The sequence below is a fragment of the Pleuronectes platessa genome, chromosome 7, assembly GCF_947347685.1.
Source record: "Pleuronectes platessa chromosome 7, fPlePla1.1, whole genome shotgun sequence".
Taxonomy (NCBI): domain Eukaryota; kingdom Metazoa; phylum Chordata; class Actinopteri; order Pleuronectiformes; family Pleuronectidae; genus Pleuronectes; species Pleuronectes platessa.
In genome coordinates this window covers 27,294,753-27,321,888 of record NC_070632.1, presented here as the reverse complement: position 1 = coordinate 27,321,888, position 27,136 = coordinate 27,294,753, and the positions used below count along the sequence as shown (strand labels likewise).

General features: G+C 39.1%; 2 protein-coding genes across 4 annotated transcripts; both read left to right on the top strand.

Moving 5' to 3' along the window:
* Positions 1–2,239: 2,239 nt before the first annotated feature.
* Positions 2,240–5,539, top strand: LOC128444411 (uncharacterized). Of its 2 annotated transcripts, XM_053426889.1 has the most exons (3): positions 2,311–2,380; positions 3,278–3,360; positions 4,250–5,539. In XM_053426889.1, the coding sequence occupies exons 2-3, from the start codon at positions 3,358–3,360 to the stop codon at positions 5,072–5,074; spliced, it is 828 nt and encodes a 275-aa protein (XP_053282864.1). In that variant the 5' UTR covers positions 2,311–2,380; positions 3,278–3,357; the 3' UTR covers positions 5,075–5,539. The 2 variants fall into 2 exon arrangements, with proteins under 2 accessions (XP_053282865.1, XP_053282864.1); XM_053426890.1 differs by lacking the exon at positions 3,278–3,360 and having other exon boundaries at positions 2,240–2,380.
* A 9,827-nt stretch (positions 5,540–15,366) lies between these two features.
* Positions 15,367–24,699, top strand: LOC128444768 (mixed lineage kinase domain-like protein). Of its 2 annotated transcripts, none has more exons than XM_053427420.1 (11): positions 15,367–15,524; positions 16,861–17,314; positions 17,622–17,699; positions 18,114–18,291; positions 18,977–19,077; positions 19,161–19,296; positions 20,178–20,262; positions 20,371–20,516; positions 22,204–22,253; positions 23,848–23,988; positions 24,204–24,699. In XM_053427420.1, exons 2-11 carry the CDS (start codon positions 16,867–16,869, stop codon positions 24,251–24,253), a joined length of 1,413 nt encoding a protein of 470 aa, XP_053283395.1. In that variant the 5' UTR covers positions 15,367–15,524; positions 16,861–16,866; the 3' UTR covers positions 24,254–24,699. The 2 variants fall into 2 exon arrangements, with proteins under 2 accessions (XP_053283395.1, XP_053283396.1); XM_053427421.1 differs by having other exon boundaries at positions 15,370–15,524; positions 16,865–17,314.
* Positions 24,700–27,136: the final 2,437 nt, after the last annotated feature.

Below are 27,136 nucleotides of genomic sequence, written 5' to 3'. Positions count from 1 at the left end.
ATGTTATGCCTAACAGGCAACATATATCAAATCCCTCAGTCGTCCCTTTGGTGAACTTCAGCACAGCAGCCACATACATACATTTAAAATGTGTTACAATGTTAACAACACATAAGTATTATCTAGAAATTAGCCCTTAATTGTTCCTTCCAGATACTGTCTCTGAGGCCTGCATGGGCGATGGGTTACTTAAAGTGACTTTAGTGAAAAAATATTAAAAGGTTGTTAATCAGGGTTAAACAAAGAAAATGTAAAACACATCTTCCTTCACAACCTTCCCCATGCAACCCTGAACCAAATTCTTCAAGACTACATTTCTGAATGCTACCTGCATACAGCAGCTCTAAAGGACACAAGAGGCTTTGTTTGTGTTTGCAGGCCGACTGATTTAATCTAATCATGTGGCCGACGATTTTAGTCAAAGCAAGTAACAAGTGAGGCAACTTGGGGTTAAGTGCTTTGCCTGAGGACACTTGGCACATGATGAAGACGAGACAGGGAGCGAACTACCAACTTTGAGACCAGTGGACAACCTGCTCAATCTCAGGATATACACCAGGCCAGCCACTCCCTATCTGTTTTTGTAGAAATCTTTGGCACAACTTGCAAGGCCTTTTGCAGAGTATCTTAGGGATCTAATGGGTAAGATTATAGTAATTAACCAAAACTAGCAAAATATTATGAACTAGATATGAAAAAATATTTTGTCAGCTGCTGCAAATTAATCATATTTTACAAAAAACTATAACTGTTGTATTCAAATCAGTTTTATATGCATAAAACCAAATCACAACATGCATTATCTCAATGTATTGTGTGTTCATTAAACCCAAACATGGTGGATATAAAGTTTATCTTCAGATTATCAAATACACCAGAGAGAAATCATAACCTCCTCTGCAACGAGAATAAAAACAATTATCTTCTCTTTCTCTGTGTCTGGTCCTTCAAAGGTTAAAATGGAACAAGATCAAACATTGTCACAGTTGTGCAGTTTAAGAATGAAACTTGCAGGGAATATAGCTGAGCAAACCCTCAGCACAGAGGTGACTTTTTTAAGTTTAACCCCTTTGCTCCAGCATTCATTTCTAAAGACTTGTAAGCTTGTCCTATGCTGCACTTGTACTGACAAGAAGTATGAAAAGAGATCACATGTATCCTGTATTAGTTTCACTACACTGGCTTCCTGTTAAATTAAGAATAGAATTTTCTACAATATTCGACATGCTTCAACTGTCATACATGTTCTGTGACCTTATCTCACAATATTAGTTAACTAGTCGCGTTCACATGTCGACGAGTGAGCAGTTTTGTCAAACTAGTAAGATTATTTATTAGTGCACCGAAAATATCCACTAGTTGGACAAAAAGCCCAACATGTCGATTAAATGTCTTACTAGTTGCGCAAAGTCGTTTACTAGTTCTGAGCAAAGCTCAACTAGTTGAAGAAAATGCCCAGCATGTAAGAAAGATGTTCAGCATGTTTGGTCAAAGTCTAAATAGTGAGAGAAAATCGCTTCCACTAGTAAGATAGTGAGGGAAATATCAGTGCCACTAGTTTACTAGTGGCTATTTTTGGACCTTACTAGTTTACTAGTAAGGTCTGTAAGGCTGTAACTAGCTCACTAGTACGGCAAAAAAGACCCCAACTAGCTTACTAGTGTTTTTTTACTAGTAGCTATCAGAAATCCTGCATGATTATTTCTGATAGCTAACCTATGTTTTCACAATGCAGTTTGTGCTGCTGCAATGGCAGTAATTCATATCGGGATTGAGATGGTATCGCTCCCCTCAAGAGGAGGTAGCTTGGATGTTTCCAGGGAAAGGAGGGAGCACTATTCGAATCACGGACTGAAAACCCTTTCACCTCCTAGATTGAATATAGATTATGACTTGAATTGTTTTCTGTAAAGTATCACGATTTATTGGATATTTAGATTAAGTTGTTAATAATGTTCATCTAGAGCTGAGATTTGACGTTTTTGGAATTTCAATGGCAGCTGCTGGTCTGGTTTTTCATTCCACATCTTACTGATGTTCTCGTTGGTTACCACCATACCTGCAGAAAAATGTAATCAGACACTTTGTTTTATTTAATTTGTGTAATAGCTTGATTTAACTTGTTAGTTTCATCCTTATAGACATTCAGGAACTTAAAAAAAATTACTCTGTTATGTTCAGAAGTGGTCATAAAGGTGAGTTGAAACAAATTGGAAAGAGAGTGGATTCCTCATTTTGTTTATTTGTTCCTTGCCTACCTCTCACATTACTCTTAACATGAAAAGCCGGTTTAGCAAACATGGCATTATAAATATACTTTCGTTTTTCCTAACCTCCACACTTGAACCAAGACAGACCGCTTGTCAACATCCACTCACAGGTAAATCTATTTATTTATGTATCATCTCTGAACAAACTGCTCTGCTCTGCTATGAGATATTGTAAAAACTGTCAAACCTTGCATGGGCTAAAATGTGGTTTGGCAGATGTCCTATTTGTCCGCTTTGTGACAATCCATGTATCTGATAATCCACATTGTTTCAAATGGTTTATTTTGCTTAAGAGAAAACATAATTTTCTCAAATCAAGAATGAACATTTAGAAGATGGGTACAGTCTATCTTTAAACTACAGTCAAGTGCCCATGTGATCACTGAAACATCTTTTGCTTAGTGTAATCATCTCTTCTAAAGACAAAAGCCTCCATCCTCATTTTGTGAAAAAAGACCTTTCAAACTTTATGTACAGCTTACATAGCTACAAAAGAAAATCCATATCACAGCAGTTTTAGACAGCTGTTACAAGCAGATGTCAAGTTGACTGTGCCAACAAGATTTTTCAGAGTTGACAGACTCAATGAAAACAGATTCAGTCGTTTGACAACATTCCATTGCTTTGACTGTTAGTTTTGAGTATGTCAGTTGTCGAGAACATGGACGGAAGTTTATGCACTTGTTTGCGTCTGTGTATAGCTGTAGTGGAATTAGTATCCCCCCCAAAAATGAAACTTGAGTACACTCGCTCCACTTGTATTTAAATTTTCCTCCAGCAATAGCTTAATTACCAAACTTAACCAAGTTATTTAGTTGCTTAAATAGGAAAACAAACCGCATTGAAGAGAAAATAATATATAGTAAAATATTAAAATTCGTTCCTAATAAGTGTTCGCCCCCTTTGGCAATTTACTCATAATGAGTTGTTGGAAAAGAGTCAGAAATATAACTGTAAATCAGTTATTATATTCATTAATCATGCTCTTGTTTATTTTTTTTGTTTAGTTCTCCTTAAATTGAACACAGCAACCAACCAGCTCACAACCCAAAACTTTTACTTTGAAGGCGAGATGTCTCTGGTTTGAATGGTAACCCTAACCCTAACCCTAACCCATCTAATATACATTTATTGTCCCACACACATGCACACATGCACACAAACACGACATGCAAGGTGGGAATTTTTTTTCTGCTATGACTCATCTGGTGTACACAGGAGGACACACAGAGCAGTGTCTATGGATTTCCTTAAATTTTCATTGTACAAATTTGATAAAGAAACAAGTTGAGTCGGATGTTCACTGAATTGGATTGTATGTCTTCATTTGATGCTAACATTTTGAACAGTGCGGGCAAACATTAACAGTGTTTAGTCAATCCCCTACCCATCAACATTCATTTGTATTTGTACATGAAAGATAATGAAATTAGGAAATAACTCCTTTTTCTATATGCAATCTTAACAACTGCAGAGGATTTATACTTCATACACTTACCAAACGGGGCTGTGGCCAAAGTACAACACTGAACAAGATCCATTCTTACCACATGAAATCCACCGTTGTTCTCACGGCCTCAACCATCCTCTGCAATTCCTACTTTTTCATTTCAAACATTAGGGTTAGGGGTTATGGTTATTAATGACAAAGACCAGTGTTCCTATGAACCTTTCTATATCAAACACTAATCTCTGACCTCAAGCAAGAATAAGAATAAGAATAAGAATGAAATGTCAAGTATATAAAAGTATATCAAGTTTGCATTTCAACTCAGTATCAACACATTTTCTGTAGATTTTATAAGTTCACCAGATTTCTATAATTTGTTTCAAAGCCTAGATCAGTTACATTTGTTTAATGCATGTTCTGTTGTGAAATTTAGTGAAGTCCTACTTGATTCAGTTCATTGTGGTAAAGTTCTCTTCACTGAGGTATCCGTATATGTCATTTCAAGCTAGCTCCCTCTCTGTCTCAACAGGTGATCATGGATAAGCTAGAACTTCTATCTTCTATCTTCTCTGTATGCAAAACCATCTATGGAATGGCTGAAAATATTAAGACCAACAAGGAGCGCTGTCAACGAGTCGCCAAAAGAGTAAAATCCCTGGAAGAAATGGTTCTGTCAATCAAACAAAGGGGACCGGGCCAAATGTCTTCCGCTGTGGTCAAGGCTCTGAATGACCTCTGGATCAGTCTGATTTCCACCAAAGAGCTGATAATGAAATACTCCCAAACTAAGGCTTTCATGAGCTTCTTGAAGTCCAACAGGCATGAAGAACAGTTCAACAAGATGAATGAAAGTCTCACTGATAACTTCCAGGTCCTGTCGGGGGTTCTGCAGGTCGAACATGGGAACATGCTGTGCAAAGTCTATGACTCTGTTTCAAGCATGCAACACAATGAAGAGCTACCTCTGACTAGCCCCACATGCCTGATGCCTTGCCCCATGCCTACAGCACCCATGCCTCTTACCATGCCTCTAGCTCACCCCACACCAATTATGCATCTCCCAATGCCAGTGCTTCAACCCACAACTCCAACACATAACTTTGCGGGCCCCAGGCCAGGGTTCATTACCACAGCTCCCATGCCTAGGCAATGCATCACGCCCTGCATGCAAATATATAGCCCCAAGAACCCCATGTCTTTTAGTGGAACCATGGCCCCTATCCCTCTCTCCCCCACTTTTATCCCCCAGTGTGGCCCTGCTGCAATGTTCTCCTTCAATGGCTCCATGGCCCCAATGCCTCTCATCAGACCATTTGCCATCATGACAGTTTCACCCCAAATACATCCAATGTAACATGTTTAGTAAAATCCTTTTTGCTTTAAAACAAGAGAAGCATGTTCTGTGACGTATAGGTAGAAAGGGGGAAAATACGCAGGAAAATTAGACAAATCTATGAAATGTGACATACTGTAGGTAGTTGTTCAAAGAGTGGATTAGGTGAACACCTACATGCTGTGTGTATGGCCACTGTTTTAGAAAAAGGATCTGACAAGCACATGGGGTTGGGGTTATGTTTGAAAATAACTATTTCAAACTACTTGGTAAAGCTTTGTGTAGAAAAGCCAGGAGTGTAGGGTTCCTTCCAAAAATGCTGCAGATAAATACTGAAAATGTATTCTAACGAATGTTTGCCAAGATCAATGTTGCACTAGATTACAGTGAGAGTACATTGAGAAAGGTTTGAAAGATGTTGTGTTTTTAAACCCCAGAGTCTTGATAAGTCTCGATCACAATAATAAAGATGCTGCTGGAATTTTTTTCTGAACTCTTGACTATAGAACTGAACAACCTGCATAATACATACAGGTTTTTAGCAACATGGGTGTTTACATGGGTATATTTATTTTTAATTTATGACATTCACTCTTTTTAGGATTTTATGAGAATTACTTTGTTGCATTCTGTGCTATATAGTAATTATTGTGCAATCAGGAAGAAATTAATACAAAATACAGTGACTAATTATTATTTCACATACAAATCACTTTGAATGGATTTGTGTATACAAAATTTAAATTATTATTGTCCTTTTGATGAGTCTGAGATATGATGACATGTGAACTGTCCAAAGATCTGACGTATGTCTCCTAACTATATTCCAAGCCTGCACATGTATTTACTCTGAATGACTTCTTGTTCTTTTCACATAACTTTTAAATAGAAATAGTCGGCTGTGTAGGAGATCTGAAAATACAAGAGTCTGGAACACCAAATTTGTCTTTGTGTATTTTAATAGGGTCTTTCTGCGGAAAGGATCAACACAGAGAGTCACAGGGATCTCAGAGTGTTGATGGAGAACAGTCAAATGCAAAGATCTTATATAGGAGAAATAAGTATGTTTTTCTGAGCCAGTTCAGACTGGTTCTGTAGGCTCAGTTTGAGACAGTAATTAAGATATGATTTGCGTTTCCTTTGAAGATAAAGCAGACGGAAATTAAGTTCTGGACAGTCATTAAGTATTAGAAAGGTCATAAAGGTATTAGACAGGTCAAAAACAGTTCAGGTCATAAAAGTCTCAGACAGGTTCATTTTCAACTACAAAATAGTTTTTCCACCTCACTTATTTTTTTCCCACTCCACTGCTTACAGTGATACCAGTCCCTTTGAAACCTGGGTCCATGCCAGAAACATACAGACACATGCAAAACCACAAGGTGTGATGACATGTTTGCTTAAATATAAGAAACAACTTGTTTTAAGGAATAGCTGGACTCAACGTGCTGAGTCACAGCAAAAGTAAAAATATAATTTATTTTCAATAATCACAAATGTGCTGACAGAATGCAGGAGCGGGCTTGCCTATCAACAGCAGTGACTGCTGTAAGGTTAGGACTTCTCAGAGGCTGAGATGCTGTGACAGCTCCACATGCAGGTACAGAATCCAGGGCAGAGTATGCATTGGTGGTTGGACAACCTTAGGGATGCAGGTATCCTGAAGCCCCGCCCAGTCAAGCACTAACACAGACAGGATGAGCATTTGAAGAGAGAACACAAATGCAGGCCTGGCAAACAACCCAGATTAAACAGAAAAGTCCATAAAGTTAACTAACACAACAGTTGTTTTTGCTACTAAAAGTGACAAAAAAGGAGTATCTTAAATTTTCAACTCTGTTCTTCCTATACCATCGATATTGTTACAATATCGATGGTATAGGAAGATGAGCAATGTTTCATTTCCAAAACAGTTTCCTGGACTGAGATATACTCAATCATCTGCTGCCAAAAGTCTGCCAGATGAAGTCAGTGCTTGACTTTTACCAGCTCCCTGGCTGTGTGCAAGAACTACAACATGCACTTCCACATTTTTGTGGGGTGAGGCGCGGTGATCCTTTAAATGGAGACGACAAACTTGTTAGCTCACTCATTTCCTCTACAGCTTCTTGCCCAAAGGAATAATACATGTTAAAAAACTGCAACTAAAACAGCTGCATCAGTTTAGCTGAATATGAACCACGGCCCCACTGCTAGTTTTTTTTTAACATAGAGCTCAGGTCAGCCATCCAAGGAAGGAGGCCTGGCAGACTGATGCATTCTGGGTATTGGGTAGAAAGGACTACCACATAAATTGTTCTGTTTTCTTCAGTAAAGTTGCACCAATTGAGTTTTCTTTATATCTTTTTGCAGCATACATCCTCATTAGAAGGACATCCCATCAGCAGTAAATTTAAGGATCATACGCCATATTTGTCTGCATTGTCAGTGAATTTACTATACTTTGAATGTACCCTCCTCATGAAATGTGTCTGATTTTTTAATAGAAAACCTTATTTCTATAATACTTTCTAAATAAAAAGGGAGTTCATATTGGTCAGACTGATTTTATTAACTAATATTAAATGATGAAAAAGCAGCCATGTGCGGTTATATAGTAAAGTGTGGATGTGATGAAATGCAGCGTGATGCATCGTTGTACATTTGAATCGTTGACTGCTGAATCGTAATCGTATCGTGAGGATAGTGAAGGTGCACACCTCTGGTGATACACAGTCATCACAGTTCTGTCAGACAGCAAGCACCTCCCAGCGCCTGTCCAAGTTGTGGTGATTTTTCTTCTCCTGTGTGGAGGTGAGGTTGATATAATTTCTCCAGTTATTGACTTGCATCAACAAATGCTATGTTTAAACATGTAGATTAGCTTGTTTGGTGAATTTAGGAGAAATCTACAGATGCAAACAGACAGAGAGTAATACATAGTTTTATTTCCATCACAGTGAAAGAAGTCATGGAAGCAAAATAGACCAAAATCTAAAAATGTGCCCAATACTTGAAAAAAAAAGTGTTTGCCCATAGTGTCCTGCCTTAAACAGTAATTGCATCATTTTTATTGTAGGCTCCTTGTCTGATTAAATTTGGACACTGATAAAAGAATGGCTCTCAGAGAAGTACAACTCGGCTCCCTTCGTTCATATCAGAGAGCTGTTGAATCAGATCGTTCCCAAACGTCACGACACTGTTACCCACATGTCCACAGTGAGTCACCGATACTATCCACATATGATTAAAAATAAATCATAAATTCCCTGATAGCATAATCGTACTTGCCAATACAGTATCGTAGTCAATAAATTTTAAAATCATTTTAAATGATTTCAGAATGTATTCATCAATTCAATATCAATATTTATTCATCTATCATGAACAGTGACAAGAGAGAAATATATACTAAGCTATTCTTCACTGTAGTGTACAGTAGTACCCTCTGGTTGGATTGTATAATTCCGATTCCACTCTTTGTAGTATGTCTTCCTGCTCAGCGATCTTGTTCTCCTGTTCTGCCAGCCTCTTCGCCTGCTTTGCCAGTTTTATCTCCTGCTCGTCCAGCCTTTTCTCCTGGTAGACATGCAGTGCCACCGAGAGAGTCACAAAGGCATCAGTGAGACTTTTGTTCAGGCTTTCAAACTCTTGTTTGTAGTCACTGGCTTTAACCATCTGATTCAGCTTGTGTGTCTCCATGAATTTTGTGATCAATGTAGCAGCTGCTTTCACATTCTCGCTGAGTTTCTCCAAAGCTTCCTTCACATCGTCAGAGAGTGGTTGTGGCATCTCGTGCTCGATGAAAAGCACCAGTTGCTCCAGGGCTTTCATTCTCTGGCAAATATGGGGACATTGCTGATCATTGCTCTTCATCCTATCATACAGGTTGTAAAAGGTCCGGAAGGGTGCAATGATCTCCATGATCAGCTGGCGAGACCGAGGGGCAGTCTGGAAATAATGGAATGGCATCAATAAGACATTGATGAGATATATACATGGTTATAGTGACTTCTGATGACTGGTGTGAGCTGTGGCAGTTATTGTAGTACTAGCATTATAAGTTGAGATAAACTAACCTAGACATGGGGTCCCCAAACATTCGATCTCCAAAATGGGAAGAGAGACTCGTGACCCCTGTAATCCCCAGAGAGGGTCACCCTAGGGGTCTTGCTGGGGACAATGAAAATCGGAAGGCTGATGGCATGCTTACATTTTAGCACTATATTTTATCTTTCGTAAATTGACCCCGAGGGAGTCCCTACCAATATTCTGGGATCCACTTTGAGACTAATATTGTAAACTCATCTTGAATCTTTAGTCAAAGATGCTGAGCTGTATGACCCATCAGGGCAGAAGAGAAGACATTTTACACCTGACATTCTGCTTCTTTTAAAACACAACGTAGTTTTCAAGTAATTACTGCCGTGACCGTTCTAAACCTGACTGTTCACTTGTCCTGTGTTAATCCTCTGGAGCCATTTCAGAATTATGTGTTATCATTAGTGAGTCCTACGGTATACTGTCGCTTTAAATTTTTTGTGTGCTGGACGAGGTGCTCAGAGCTTTTTATAACAGTGAATTATGAAGCGTGAAATTAGAAAACATTGTGTTCTACATGGTTTACAAAATGTACACTTCCCTGTGAAGTGTGAAGTTAGATATCACAAGATTACAAAGAGAGACAGACGTTTGTGACATTGGTAGATAATGTGCAGTACATTCAGAGGAAGTAAAGAACATAGAGGGAATATTTAATATATTTATTTTTTTAACAATATGTAAAAAAAAACTACAAATGATATTCCTGAATAACACAGAGCAACTTAAATATACCTAGATAGTGTCTATATTAGGATATGAGATGCCAAATACGGCTACTAAACATGTTTCCATTATCTAGAAAAATTGCACCATTTTTTTTGGGCCCCATGAATTGTAACAATCTACATTTTACTACTTTAAACATTGCAGAAAACAGCATTCTTCTAAACAACATGTTCCAAAAGGAGCCTATGGTAAAAACATCAATATAAAAATTAAGATCGAACTGAGAGGAATTGATTTACTCACGCAAAGTGGATGTAGACACAAGCTGCCTTTAGTAATCCAGGTGTGTGTATGAGAGAGAGTACGAGATATTTTATGTTCTTTTATCTTTACAGCAGGTTAGCTGATACGATATCATCTTCCAATGAACATCATTTATGCTCCTTGATCAGATTTGATTCCAAGATATTTAAACTCTATCAGATCACACATTGGACACAGCAGCAGGTGCCAGCTCCATGTCCTGCACAAGTGACACTCTGCACCTCTTACACTGCACAGGTATAGGTGACCTGTCTGCAGTTATCGTAGTTTCTGTGACTGCAACACAAGAACTCAGCAGGTTGATCTAGGTGTTCAGCTCAGATTTTGTTAATATTCTTAGAACCAAATATTTTGTAAAGGTATTGATTTATTGACATTCAACACTCAAGCACATCCATGAATGGCTTGAATTGCTGTTACTCTCTATGTTACATGTAGGTGATGCACCCAATTGGATACTTGAGCCTAAAGTATGCATTCCTAAATCACACTCTGTCCTTACATCTTGTCACTGGTGTAATTTAGAAAATAGTTGAGGTTGTTGCCTCTCTGTCTGGGGCTTCTTAATTAGATATGAAAGTTCATGAGCGTAGAAACGCTTATGTAATGTTGTTTGTCCCTTTATCTATAACCTGACCTTTGGTACTGCTTGGACAGAGAAGGGAGTATCTGTAGATTTAGACTTTTCTCCTGTAGATATATAATGTAATATACAATATACATAGTGACATATACAGTAATGTGTGAGTATGGTCAAAAAATCCTCAACACTCACTATGCTCAACTCCAGCCACCCTCAGGCTTATTCTCACTGGTTGTAAAATTAGTCTCTCACAAGGTAGGTATACATGGAGACACAACCAGGAACTCAATTGCCTTGCAGCGACAATAGAAACAAAGAGAACTGCTACCAATGCCTTGCCATTCAAAACATCAAACGCAGTTCAAAAGGACAACATTTGTCCACAAGAGGGAACAGGGACAGAGAGGACCTACTGGTCAGTTGAGGAGGCCCGAGACTTGGTAATTATGGTGGACGTGGGCCAGCGGCTTACAGTCCCATAAAATATTGTAACTACCACTCTTGCCTGATACCTGGTCAAACACCCTGCATGTCGTTTACTCCATAGAATTGACAGTATCCTGGGAGGATAATGTTGATGAAGCGAATGAGAGGAAAAGACTGCGTTATGCCGACATGGCATTTGAGGCAGAGCAACAGGGCTGGAAAACAATAGGTGCCCTGTGGAGGTTGGCTGCAGGGGTTTCATTGCAACTTCCACCATCAGGTTGCTCAAAGATCTTGGGATCCATGGACAAGTCCTGTCCCAGACCATAAAAGAAACATCACACACTGCAGAACTCTGGATCAGGAGGAAAGATGCCAACTTGGTCCCAAGATGTTAGGGACATGCACCCAGATTGGATCCACCTGTGGTGGGCCTGCCTTAGAAGAGGGTGTCTTGTGTTTAAAATCCAAAACTGAAGATATGTCCCTAACATCCACAAGGTAGTCATTAACATCTGATAACATCAACTGGTGGTAGGCAATATTTAATGTGGCAGAACGTACATTACGTGTTTTCCATCTTGTCCTATGTTCGAAAGGGGAAAGTGTTTAGTTTAAAAAGTCATTGATGTAATGATGTCTGATCTACTGACTGGGCCATATGGCTTTCATAGTACTGCCATACAAACCAGTAGCCAGACAGATTTACCTTTAGCCTCAGCGTACCCTCAAGTTTAGCCTGCATCATTGATAACAAGCCCAAAACACTTGATGGCGCTTAGGTGCACAGTTATGTCCCCAACATCCGCTGGTGGCCGATAACACCTCCTAACATCTACTGGTAGTTGGTGACTTAATTTCTGCAGAAGACCTTCAAATGTAAAAGGGATAGTAGATATGTTGTCGTATATTCTAAAATAACTTCAATAATACTATATAATCCTACAAAGTAAAGTGTGTGTCTTACCCCAGAAAGCAGCGTGTATTTGCCCTCCTTGTAAAAAAATCGGAAAGAAAAAGATGTAGCTGTAGTTGGAGGTATATACGTTATTGATTATTGGACAGTGATATTGGTAGATGACATTTGAAAAATGTTGTAATAAGAATAACAACAATAGGGATAAACAGTCGTCTTGAGACATCACATTGCAGTTGGAATTTATCTGATAAGTATTGCTACAGTTTCAATTAACTGATGATGAATAAATTGCCTTCTGTCCCTATACATTTCAAATTGTAAACTTTGTAGCTGGTGGTTTAATGGAGTAGTAGTGTGCAGTAATATCATCTGACGGCTTCTTGTTATTCGTTTATTTTATTTATCCTATATCTAACCAGGGGCCTGCTCCACAAAGCAAGTTCAACAAACCCAGGATATGTTTTTGTTATCCTGCTTCACATACACCTACATCGACCATCATTATAACCTTTGCTATGAGGCTGGTTATCAACGGCCTCAGTTAACTCCTGGTTTTCTTAACTACGAGCACGTTCACGTGACAGAGGCAGAGTCGCTAATTATGAGCAACATTGTCAGAGGCATGAATAAAATTCAAAAAAAGATATGAGAAGAAATGCTGACATCAGCCAGTAGAGTTGATAATACTGACAAACAAAGTGAATCGATCAATCAGGTTTTTTTGAATCGCCTATACTCACAATAACAATTTGTTAGCAAGGTGCGACATCCTTTCTCCTTAACCCTCAACTAAGGAAGTAAGGAAAAACTACAAAGAAACATATTAACAGGGGGAAAAAAGGTATACGCTATTTAAGTCACTGAAACATAAAATGTCCATCTCACATCCTGGATTCACAGCGCAAATTAATAAGCAAAAGCCAGTGTGTCACATGTAGAAACAGGTGAGGGCCCAAATGCAGACGCTGTGAGGCATGTGAAATGGCAAGTGATGCAGAAAGGAGAATTTTATAAATCTGACTAACAGTCTTTGGTAGCTGATTGGCGGGCACGGAAACTGGCATGTGGTAAAACCTTGGGAGGAGGACCATGACCGAAAGAAACAGGACTGAATAAAACCAAAGTGAACGGAACACAAACGAAAGGTATATCCATGTAGGTAAACGGGCTATCTGACGGAGGAGCGTGGGGAGCACATTTACCCCAAAAGAGGCAGAGATCCTTGAACTCGAGTGTGACACAAATGGACAGAATCCGACAGGAGCCAGAAAGTCAGACAAAGACAGGAAGTACAGAAATAGACAGTAGGAAAAAAGTCAACAGAAATTCAACACAGAGTCCATCAATCAAAAATGTCTTTTTCCTTATTTTCATTCAGTCTGCAGAATTGTGTGAGATTAATTTTCATCAACAAGTATAGGACAACGTGGAATTTAGTTTGGTCATTGAAAAACAAAATGTACTCAAGTAAATGACAGAAAAGTGTCACATTTATCCTAAATATATGTCAAAATATCAGTAGGGGAGAGCGGGGTAATGTGGGACATCGGGTGATGTGAAACACCCCCTGTATCTAGGAGAGAGAAGTTGGTGCTGGTGCTGTGGAAAGTATGTTATTTCACAAAAATGTGTTTGTTGCATGTAAAAGTACATTTTCTTTATTTGAACTTAATCAACTGTTGTGTCAAAACAAATTGAATCTGTCTATGAGGAAATTGCTCTTTGGGGTGCATGATTTTTTTTTACTGCTGTATCACGCAGGGCCGGTCTTTCCTACAGGCGACATAGGCGGTAGCCTAGGGCGCCATTCAGAGGAGAAATCAGTAAATGACAGCAGCACTCAGGAGGAACGTTTGGCAGGGGAGCAGTTGCACCCCGTACTGTCTCTTTGGGGGTTCCGCCCATCTGCCAGGTGCAGTCTAGATGAGGAAGTGAATGCTCCATGTCTTTATTGCTGCTGCATTCATCCTGTATTCTACAGGTTAGTAGTGGGTGAGAGTCACCTACGTTAGCTCCTAAAGCTTCGCTTGATCACCACGAGTGTCATTGACACGTGTTGATGTTGTTTTGATTGTCTACTTAGACTGGTAAAAACTTAGAAACTCCTCTGGGCAGTGAGGGGAGACACTCGCGCCACTAGGTGGGCGGGGCTACATTCGCTTGTATAGGTGTTTATTATACCTGCACGTCGTCTTGCAGGCGGGTCGCGATAGTATATTGTTTACTTTACAGTGTGTAGTTCAGCTCCAACACACACAGACTCTGTAATTCATGTATTGTTATTTTGCCAGTTATAAGCTAATGTTCAATTGGTGTATATTGTTAATGTTTATATTTCTTTATGAGTGGTAATGTATATTAAGATGTTTGGAGGAAAGAGACACCATAATAATTGAATGTATGTTTTATGCACTTTAAAATGCAGTTACACTCAGAGAAATGCCTGTACTAGAAATTGTGTTTAATTTGAGTAAGATGCAGTCTGGATGAGGAACTGAAGGCTCCGTGTCGTTATTGCTGCTGCATTGCGGCTGTATTCTACAGATATACTTTGTTGCTGTGGTATCAATTTTGGGACCCATAACTTATATCTCAAACCAATATTTTGACATTACATTTTTTTATCTAACATAAGGTTAAAATGAGGCAAAAATCGAGGTACGTACCTCCTTGGTGTTGTCAGAACATGCTAGCACATTGAGGCTTATGGTTAGAGTGTGTGTGTCCAAGCAACTTCGCCGAAGAAAGAAATTATTTTATATTAAGTTTTCGTGGAAAATCGTTTTGAAGAATAAATGTTTTTTTTTTGGGGGGGGGGGGGGCGCCAGGAGTGAAGCTTGCCTAGAGCGCCAAATGTGCTAGGTCCGGCCCTGGTAACACGAGTGACCCTTGGGAAATGCTGAGGGGCAGTCCAGCATCCATTTCTTATAATGCATCCATAGGTGGCACTGCTGTGCTCTCTACAGTAGCCGTTTTTGAACCCAACTTTTGCTATGCTTTACGAAATAACTATAGACTCAATCTACACAATGATTAGAAGCTATTGAAGAGAAGATTAATGTTTCCCAAACCGCCAATTATTTGATTATTTAGGTAGAAAATCAGTTGGGTCTTGAGAACCCCTGGTACTTATACATCCTCTGATCCTGAAAACAGCTGGCCTGACAGATCATCAATTAAACAGCAAGTCACAAAGCATCCAGACCTGATCTGCACCTCCATCACCTTGCAGTGAGTTATGCTTCTGCTTCAACATTCAGGTCAATAAATCCAGGGTGTGTCAGAGCAGAGTTGCATGAGCAAAACCCATATGGGGGAAGGACTATAACTGTCACAGGGGAAGAGGAAGTTTTGAGCAGCAGAGGGAGGACTCGAAGTCTGCAGAGACAGTTTCATTTTCTCCCAGCACTCAAACAAAAGACACTTTATGTGAGTTGAGACAGGCAGCTTCCACTGACTTCCCCTCACAGGTAAGTAATCTTTTTTGTTTTGGTTGTCCTTTCTGACAGCTTCCTATGGCGGTTTACTCTTTAAGAAGGTTTTGCTGAAGACGCATTGGGATAAAAGCCTGGTGAAAACTGACACCAGGACGACTTATTATCCCCAGGGAAAGAGAAAGATATGAATTATGTCTGAGGAGTGGCAGTTTAAGGTGGAGTTAACCGGTGCAGGCTGAGGCACAGAAGAAAAACTGAATGTACCGATTAAAAAAAGAAAAAAAAAGTTTTTACTTGCTGAACAAGTCTTCTACACACAGATAAAGAAGATCAGGATTTGTAGACACATAAGAACTCTAATACAAACAATTGCTTTAATTGGAAATACAGAAGAATTATAAATCACCGTTTTGGAGAGTACTTGGAGTACTCGGTGCGGATCTTGCACAGTTGGTGCCCTTGAATAGAGGCTGAATGGACAACAACAATCGGTTAAGTACAGTAATGTTTGCACAAAGCTGTAGGTAGATCCTCAATATGAATAAATTGGTAAGCTTGTTTGACCCTCCCATGTTTTTAATATAAAGTATATGAGGCAGTGGTACGTTGTTAATGTTAAGACTGTATGTCCAGAGACCTGCAGCATTAAATCTGTCTGAAAAAAAGGAAATCAACACAAGTTTCAGTTCCTGACATTTTATTCCATCAGCGAATGCCATAAATAGACCAAAACCCAAAAAGCGGTAGGCTGTATCTCAACTTTTGACTTCCCACACTCCATTTATGACTTTAAGCTCCAAGCCCATTGGTTCCCATGGAAGTAAAACAAATGGATACACCTTATAGTGTTATTTAACAGAAAAGATTCAGTGATTTGCTTAAACGTGGTGGCTGTGTTTTTTGTTTAGATCATCACTAAAATGTTCTTTGTTGGGAGCAATTTTCAGTGGCAGATTAATCCATATTTTCAACAGCCCTTCTCAGTTTCCCTTACCAGTCTAGCATTGCAAGTTTAGCATCTTCGTTGATTGTAATCAGCTTGTCCTAATCCAGTTGGCCTGGTCTGGTTTGACGAGGTAGTGTTGTTCGGAGGGAGAATTGTAACCTCTTGTATTGTAAAATCAAAGAAGTTCTTGGCAAGTGAACTTCATCACTAACTTCTGCTGGCAACAAGCCACAGCAGCAGAGAACGTTTTTTTAAATCAGGCTTACTTGAGGTATTGAAAATGAACTCACTTTGCCTCAGGTTACATCAATTCGGGAAACTGTAGATCACTCAATCTTACTAGTGATAAGTTAATTTGCATGCATCTCAGATTTTTTTTTTATGTCATTGGCATAATGTAACTTCCTCTCATTCTCTCTCTAGCTAGTTATGGAATTTATAGAGCACATCCTGTCCATTGCCTCAGCGATCCACACCCTGGTGGAGAATGTGAAGGCCAACAAGAAACGCTCCCGCCGTGTGAATGCCCGAGTCACAGCCCTGGTGGAGCTGGTTGCTTCCATCAAAAAGAGGGACACGGTTCAAGCCTCTGCTGATGTGGGAAAAGCCCTCGAGGAACTCTACATCACTCTGCAATCAGCACAGAAGCTCATCGAGAAGTACACATCGGCCAACTTGTTGGAGCGCATCCTGAAATCCAGCAGCCACGGAGACGAATTCAACAGTGTGAATGAACGCCTAAATGATGCCTTCCAGCGACTGTCTGTCGCTCTGCAGCTGGAGCATGGGGACGCGCTGTACCGCGTGTTTGAACAGACCTCCAGAGTGGAAGCAGATGAGATGGATGGGAAGGAGGACGATGCAGAGCTCAAGGAATGTGAGGGATCCTGATTTTGACTTAGTTTTTGTAGCTTAGATTTAGCTTAAAACCAAACTTCAATATGTGTCTTCATAGGAAAAAATTTGACATTTCAAATATACGCTTGCGGACCTGTCTAGGCTTAATAATTCCTATATGTCCTCAACGAAAAAGCCCTCATGACAGTATTCTGTTGGTGCTGCACATTGACCCTTGTCTTATTTGAACACTTATTAAGGCTGGAAGTATTTAGAATGTTAGAAGATGGTTTAATGATATTGAAGGTCTCGTTGCCTTTGTGTATTCAGTATTATTTCTTCCTCAGTGCTCCGGGATCACATGAAGAGCCAGGAAGACAAAATGGAAGCCTTACGAAAAGATGTGGGAAAGATTGTGGAGCTATGTGAGTACACCTGATCACAAGCTTCCAGATTAGTATAGTATTGCAAATAGTGCTACATGCATCGACCTCTAACACTCATGGGCTCACTATCCAAATGTTTGACTTAAGACATAGACACAAACGCCACTCCAAACTCATTATTGTGTAGTTCTGGAATGGCTGGATGTGGAGATAAGCAGCTGTTTGCTAAGCTGGTGATGATATGTCAGTGTTATGTTCATTAATTGTTTATGATGACAGAAAATCTGACTTCACAGGTCTAATGGACATTTTGAGATGTGACATAGCTGTTACCAGGATGACAGATGACAGACTCAAGAGTTTCTGGTCTCTCTCTCTCTCGAGATAATGTGTGTTGTGATTTGAGTGCTATACAAAAAAACTGATTTTGAATTGAATTGTGCATTTTGACAGTGGATAAGCCCAGCATGACCAATGTGGATATCCGAATGATCAAACCAGCAGAACTGGAGTACGAGCTTCCCAAAAAGCCCTTAATGGTGACATCGACCTCAGAGCTCTACAAAGGAAAGTACAATGGATTCACAGTGGCCATCAAGAGATATACGGAGCCTGTGAAAGCCAGTCCAAGGTCAGTGCACCACTGCAGAAGGATACTGAATGAAAGACAAGAAAGTAATTCTAACTGACCAGACAACACTACCAGTGTAATTTTATTTTAAACTATTATGAGTTTGGCCAATTTAAAGTATGAAGTTGTTTTTTACAGTCCTTGAGGCTGTAGGTTTAAACTGATATAATCAACATTTTCATAAATCAATTAAATGCAAACTGCAAGAGGGTTCATTCCTCAGAAGGGTTTTTAGTTGTTGGTGGGTCTAATTATGGAACGTGTTGCACACTGCAAAAAATGATAAGCTCTCAAATTTCTACCCCACATAATACATTTTTGTTGAACTAATGTACTTGAAAATTATATAGAAAAACGACTACTGTCCCCCGAAACAACACAGTCCTGGAGAAATGAAAATGAAGTGGCGGTAGACTCCAATGTTACAGTCTTTTCAGTGCAAAATTCCTGCTTTTGTTTACCTTTGTTCTGTTTTGCGACATCTCTGTGGGAATAAGAAGGATTTTTATACAAATGACACTGTATCTTTGGATCCAACTGACCATCAAGCATTTAATTTTAAATTATTTAATGAAATTAGTTAGAGTTAATGATTGTCGATTGGCCAGAAAACTCAGTCCTCCATGAGTCATTTTACCATAGCCTGTTGTATTGTATCAATCTAAACATTTTCTCTAAAATGTAGTCAGGTACGGTCTGTTTTCAATAAGGAAGTTGAAACCATGAGACGTTTTGAGTCGCCCAACATCCTGCGAATGTTTGGCATCTGTGTCCAGGATGAGGAGGGTGAGTAGGAGTGAGGATGAAAATCCCAGACGATCCCTTCAAATTAAACCTTTAGAATTCAATCAATGTGTATGTTCGCCTAGGACCCAACACTCAGTTCCTGATTATCATGGAGTACTGTGAGAAGGGGAGTCTCCGAGAGGTTCTGGATTCTGTCTCTAAACTGTCCTGGACCAAAAAAGTTCGGATGTGTCTGGACGCAGCACAAGGAATCTACCGGTCAGTTAACGTTTTCCTTTTGTATTTTATTCACTGAAAAATTTAAATGTACAAGGTGTGCAAGGAAATATTGAACAGAGAAATAAGCGGGTGTGTGTGTGTGTGTGTGTGTGTGTGGGGGGGGGGTTATTTACTTGAGCAGGTGAGTTTAAAAAGTAAAATGCAATTTTTTTGGTTTTCAATGTGCTCTTTAAAATTGTCATTAGGATAAAATCATGAGTCAAGGTGTATTTAATCTTCTAACATGATATTGATTAATATTGTGAAATAGGAAAATGATCTTGAAAATCTATTTTCTCAAATTCAGTTGATTGAATCACTGACAAATAATGGTACAGTTTGTACTTTATCGCACTAATTCATAGTGACATAAGGATTTCTGCTCAGTGATTCACTCATGAATTTGTATTGCCTAAATTAAAATGAGTGTATTGTCTTAAATAATAATTAGACATTATTATTTAAAATAGTCATTTGAAGAATTTGACTAGTTTTGGTGCTAATCCTAATATTATCCCAAGGTAAAGGGATCTCTAAAAGAGCACATGGAGGCGCTAGTCACACCAAAAATGTATAGAGTGTTTTTTGACAAATGGTCAAACAGAGAAACCATGAAAACATAGTTTGATATTAAAATAGATCATTTTAAATTGGCTGACTGAGCAGTCAGTCTAAACAGCGTCTGAACTGAATATATGTGCCATTCAACCAAAACAATGAGGAAAGACGCACCAGACAGAGCTGCAGAGTTGGTGAGAATTATTTGTGGACTTAGAAAACAAATACAACCTTCCATAATTGTATTTACTGTTTACAGTTAATAAGTTCATCATTGTGATTATTATTATTACAATTATTTGAGTATTTCTTTCTCTTTTAAGATTGCACCAAACTGAAGAAAAAAGTAAGGTTCATGGATGCATCAACAGCAGCAAGTTCCTGGTGGCTGAAGGCTACAGGGTCAAGGTAGTGAAAGCCGAGTATGCCGGGTTGGCTTCAATCCATCTGAATTGTGGCAGTTGAGATGTTGAGGCCAGTGAATAATATCTTGATATTATTATTTATTTCTTTCAGCTGGCAGGTTTTGAACTGGCACAAACAGAGACGTCACTGAGAAAGCAAACAAAGCCCAATAAGAGCGAGATCGGGTCCCTGTGTTACTCTTCTCCTCAGACGCTCAAAAACATCAACCACTACAACAAAGAGTGTGAGATGTACAGGTCAGAAACCACCCACTGATTAACCAACCGCTGCGTTACACTTTCAGCACATAGGCTTTATAACGGTGGTGACAGAGGGATATCCAAGTGTGGTACAAATATTTTCTGTTTATCATAGGGGTGAATTCAGGTACTATGGGACATCTAAATTTCAGTCTGTTTATTTCCTGTTCGAACTAAATCTAGTTACTAGGACTTTTACTGTAGGTTAGCATGGATATCATGTGACTAAAATCACATTACTTCTTGAGGTGGATGTCACAGAAACGGGCGGGCAAGTGTCACTCAGAAACTCTCCCTTGGAATGCATGACAGTGTCAATGGCAGGATTCTGACAAGATACTGTTAGGGATATACATCTTTTATAAATAAAATAATGTTCCTTACAAATTATGTTTGTGATGTTTTCAACAAACAAAATATGCACTGAGTGGTAGACACTGTGTTTAAGTCATTAAGTGTTTCAAAACATTTGTTAGCTTTCTCACTTTATCAATCATGATTGATAATGTGGGACAGTTTGCTTTGGTTAATCTGGGACATTGAAGTTCTCACAATGGGGGAAATATACATTTAGTGACTTCATGAAGTAGATAAAGATAAACTAAAGGGAGTAGCATTTAATCTTCATTTGTCAGACAGGAGATAGTGGTAAAAGCAGGCGGTCCCTATCTATTTAAACTGATTGTCTGGCTAGCCAACCAGCACATAATAAGTTAACTCTCTAGGAAAAAGAAGATCCAAAAAAAGAGTTTCTTTGTGGTCTGCAGGCTGCAGCCATTGTTGTTACGAAACATGTGGAGAAGACCATGGGCTGATCAATGCTGATGGTCTCACACCTGTTTGTTTCCTGAATAGAATGCAAATTACGGAATAAATAATCTGTTATTGTTATCGAATTAATTACATTTCTTTGAATAAGATACATTTTCTTAGATACACTCCTTCACTAACAGTTCCATATGTTAATAAATCCTAAATTCAGGATTGTATCTTTCTCGCATTCAGGTTTTTATTACCTAAAAGTAAAGAACGGTGCTATATGTTAGTATGTTTGTTAGTGCTAGCTAATAATAGCAATAGCATCTCTGTAGATACCAATCTAGCAGAAAGATTTACAGTTCAAAGTGTTGCAAAGTAATGTTAGTGTTATTTTGCTTCTGCTTCAACCATGTCTTTGCTTCTGTTGAAGCTAGCTTGCTAAACAGCCAGCCCCAACCAGTCATCCCGATACCTTGTGAATCGGCACGTACAAGTAGCCTAGCACTTTTTAGGTAATTGATTTGTAGGGGCTTTTTTATTATATCATTCAAAGTCTCCAGTTATCTAAGTATTCAAATAAGTTTCTGCTCCCAAAGCAGCTTTGGTCCTCATACTCCACAGATGTTTTCCAGAAGGATTTATGGTAAAATAAATAAAAGGGTTAAAAAAGGAAAGTTATCCTGCCAGAGGATAAACACTGACCTTGCAACCCAAACTGTCTTCAGATTTATAGATTATGTTAAGTCTTAGTTTAAGATGACATAAACTTTTAATCAAGTCATCAATTGCAACTTTATTGTGGTTAATTTACTAGGAGGTGCTACTGATTGGGTTCATACAGGCAGCTGCTCATTATTACCCCTGCCTCATACTGTCAATGAACCATTGATAAACAATTAACTTAATGGAGAATGTTGTCTTTCAGCTTTGGCATCGTCCTGTGGGAAATTGCAACTCGCAAGAGACCTTTTCATGGTGAGTATGTGAGGACTAGCCATTGATATCTCACTCTAACCCTAAATGTAGTTTTAGATATTCACTTCCTTTAATTGAGAAAGTCAGCTGCTACAAGTTGAGTAAGTTTGATTCCTTTATCACTGTGTTTATTACAATAGCATCCAATTATCTGCCAGCAAATTGTTTCCTGTTAAGATTTACAGTTTCAAGTTTTTTTTTGTGCAAGTTATTGTATTCTGTTTGATAGTAATTTGTTGTCACTGAAGCTGCAGACCAGTCAGCAAGATTAGCTTCAGATACAAATAAGTAATTCTTGGTGTTACATTTCTATAAACCACCCTTCACCACTCCAAAACTTTAATTACACAAAAGTCAAATCCCACTTTGAAACTTTAAAGTGGATTGTAGCTTTTAGAAAGAATTGGAGTCTGTGATTGTGTAAATCATGTAAATCATGTCTCCACTGTGCGTTGTCATCAATATAGATATAAAGTTCCTCAGTCTGCTACTGCAATATATAATATATTTTGCTGTCATGTTAAGTGTTATTTATTTGTTAGTATAGATAACATGCAGATTAACAGTCATATAGTTAGTTTGAGTTTAGTTCTCACTAAACGTTTTAGACCACAAATGGTCCGTCAGTTCACAAAAGTTTAATGCTTAATCAGCAGTCGCCGATAGCCAAGTGGGAACTCTTCAAAGATGTGACAAGAGAGGCTCGCGTTGCAAACTCCGATCAGATTGTTAGAAATGTACTCCAGCCAGCTGGAAGTGGTTGTTAAAGCGTTGAGTTGGAAATAGATATAAGTTATGAGTTAATAGCAGTAGTGCTAATAACGAACCTTGAGGGATCTTTATCAATTATTTAGGTATTTTATTTGACATCTAAAATTGAAACCATCAGAGAGAATTGAGTTGAACCAAAACCCACAGAAAGCAGATAATTTACCAAAATGTTGCAGTCAAGAGAAATAAAGCATTGAACAATGAAGAAAGGATCCAAAATGGCAGCACAGGGATGCTTTTGTCAGGCGAGTTAACAATGTTAGGTTGTAACAGTAACTGCAGCAATTACAGTGGTACAAGCAGGGCTAAAGTCTGACTGCTTGTCGCATAAAGAGAATAAATTCTTTGTGGTTCATTTATGTGTAGCCTGTTTGCAACCGACAAAAAAATCAATAGAGAAAACGGAGTAAACTGACAGAGCGTGAATTCTAGTAAATAAACAAGGCTGGATATTAACCTAGTACATGTATACCTATAACCTAGGACTGTGTAAAGGCACGTGAAACTGAAGATTGTACTGTGAGTTTATTTTCTTACACCAAACATGAATTTGGTATCTTCGTTAAAGCTTATTTATAAAATCCCAATGTACCATTAAGTAGTTTTACTTGTACATGTTCACACATTGTGCATTAGGTTCTTAGCAAGCAGGCTGTGCCTTGAAAGCACCTGACGCCAGAGCTGAGAGTATCGAAAAGAAAAGAGTCCCACTTCTTGATGACAAGATAGTAGCTGTTTGTGTAAAAAGATTTTAAAAGCTGCTCACTCACTTAATCAATGGCTCACTCACTCACACACTCACTTGTGTTCTTGCTTCTTCCAGGGTTTTCAGATGCTGTAATCTATCAGAAAGTGTACGAAGAGAAATTTAAAGAACCTCTACCTGACGACTGCCCTTGGCAACTGGCAGATCTGATCAACGCCTGCCGGGACTATGAGAGCTTCCAGAGACCATCTGCTGGAGGTAAATTAGTCATTGCCCTCACCTCATGTACTACCGTCATGAAGTTGGCAGGTATTTAGATAGGAGTGAAATAGGTTTCGGTTAATGATTTGAGACATTTGGTGTTTGTGGGGATGAAAGTAACATAATTTAAAACCCTCACAAAAACAGTTTACACTGTAAGAAAGCAACTAAAACAATAGTAATAACACTGTGGTGCTCTTTTTCTTCTACAGTGATGCTGGACAAACTGCGGAGCTTGTTGACACAGATGGAGGCGGAATAAAACTCTCATCATCATCAGAATGTCAGGCCGATCAGAATCAAGTGTTGAGTCAATGTAAAATGCGAAAAACTTAAAGATAAATCACCAAAAGGTTTACAAGGAACTAAAAGCTACAAGTTACTGTGACCAGGGGTTGGCTTTACAGGGGTTTGGTGGATGGGGGTAACAGAGAGTTGCCAAACGTAACCATATAATATAATAGGATATAAATATTGCTTTGAAAATTGTTACGCTGAGATCAGGCTATCAGCCACAACATGGAAGAAGATAATAACAAGAATAATTAAGGCTTATATAAAGTAATAATTACTTAATTATTTTTCTTCCTACACTTCACAATAAGCAGTCACATAGACAACAATCATGGTAGCACTTTTGTTCACTGTTCACTGTTGTTAATGCAGATGTCCACTTTATCAATAAAAGGCTGCTTTGCTGACACCGTCTGCGCTGTGTTGCTTCCCTTCCTCCTCGACAATAACTGGGTCGTCACATATACATATTATATACACTCTACTTTTCTTTAATAATGCTTCCATCCTCCGTTGAGGAATAGAGAGGAAACAGGTTGTGATGACCAGTTCACAACTCCATCCTCACCATTGCTGTGTGTCTGTTCTGAAGAGACATACAGTTTTAAAACGTAGTGCCAGATGGTGAATACCCCTTGTGTTTGGAGGTCTGCACTTCTTTGATGTTATGCGTTCATGTTTTGTTCTGTGTCTGGAACATATTTTCTGTAAAGGTGTGACTTATAGGCTGCATCCTAAATGTGTTGGAGAGGAAATAGTGTCAGTCAGCTGAGTTCTTCGAACAAAGGATAAACACAGTTCAACCAGAGTGCCGCTAAGAGTCACAATAGAATTCAGGTGACCTAAGGATCAGCTTCTGCAAGACATGAATAGACAACGGGTGCACCATAAAGTTTATGTCGAGCTGTACATTAGATGGAAATGTCTGCTGTAAGCATAAACTAGGATGTTATTAATTAAAGTAACTGGTTATTAAGCAAATTCCATTACAGGACATATCATCAGTTGTGTACCTTAGTGTAATTTGGAGTTTCAGCCCTTTAAACACAATTAGTCCTCTACTAGGGCAGGCTGACCACAGTTGGGGTCAAGAGCTGAAACAGTTGAAACACAGAAAATATTTCCTGGGAAAAGTTTATGCTTTAGACAACTGGTCTAGACTCTTCTATTGACCCTCGTGTGGCTTTCTCTAGAGAGATATATCTTCAATCTGATTCATCATAGTGATACTTGAGGTTGATCATTTCATAGTTTTTGTGCTGAATTAAGGCGCAATCTACTAAAAGATCTATCGGCGTAATAAAACAACTGAAAAAACCCATAAAAAGCCTCCATACTGCTCATGTAGTGTCATCCAAGTGTCCCCAAGCCCCAACATTCGTATTGGACTCTGTGTCGGGATTTGGGGACACTTGGATGACACTACACAGGCAGAATGGAGGCATGTTCCTGTTGTTTTAGTACATCTGAAGAAGAGGTCAAGGGTTGCACACAGTCGCTGCAAGCATGGGTATATATTAGTCTTTATTAAAAAAAAAAATCTTTATTTAAATTTTGTATCATTTTTTAAACATTTCCCCACAATTGTAAGTATTGCCTCCTTATTTACTACTACTTGATGATGTGCATTTTTGACTGCCCTCTTTAAATCGCAAATATCCCCATAAAAGGTTCTCGTTTTATCTTATTTCTTGGACCATCTCTTACATCTGGACTAGAGGGTGACAGACAATATGTGTATGTCTGTATATATATATATATATATATAATTATTTTCGCATCGTGATGTCCACTCGAAACACTGTACACTAGATTTTTTTGCTATTCATACAAACATTCATGTTTATATGAGAGGGGCAATTTGGGGTTCAGTATTTTGCCCAAGGACACTTAGACATGCAGATGATGAAGACTGGGATCGGACCGGTGACCATGTAGTTGGAGGATGACCACCCTACCCCCTCAGCCGTACAACACACAGTACTTGGACATGCATTACATGACAAGCACTTAATACAATTAAAGAGATCCTTTGTAGTTTAGATACAACTAAATAAAGTCTTCTGAACTTGGCTGATACGGTGGGAACAGGAAAAACAATCCTCCAACCTTACATCTTGATGACCATACCTAACCCTAAATTATGTATGGGCCTGTGTAATGACTAAATGGAGTGGTTGGAACATGTGAAAGTGAATATTTTTATTTACAATTTCAAAGGTCACTCTTGTGCCCCTGGCTGAATTACCATCTGAGCTATTGGGCTCCTGTCATTGGACCACAGAGCACCAGAGAAAACTCCAGGCTACTGTGTCAAATGCGTTGTTCTGATTTAACTGATTTGCTATTTCAGTTGTGTGCTGCATATTCTTCATCCAGACAACCCTGAGGCCAGATGAGGTTCTGTGGTCTGAAGAGGCGAAGAAGATCCTCCTGATGAACTTACAGTCCCATGGGAAGAAGTGTGAGACCAAGCCTTTGAAAGGAAGAGCTCCAAATACCAGGAACTTTTGCAAGTCTGCAGGGGGAAAGGATGGCAAGCAAGGCTGTTACCAGTTGAGGTCGGCTGTAGTGGATTCACAGCCCAGTCGGTATGGAGAATGCTTACAGCCATTGGAATGACAGAAAAGGAGAGGAAGACAGCAGCTTGCAGGATGGGGAAGCCAGCAGAAAGAGCCTATTGCTGGGTATGGAACAGGAGAGAGGAGCTAAGATGGAAGCCAGGAGGAGGAGATGGGCAGTGATTTGGCCACCGCTGCCGACCAGCCAACGGAAGGGTGTTACGGTTTAGTGTTGAAGCACCCAAAGAACGTTGGACACCGTCTGATGACATCAACTCTTCCTGGCAAGG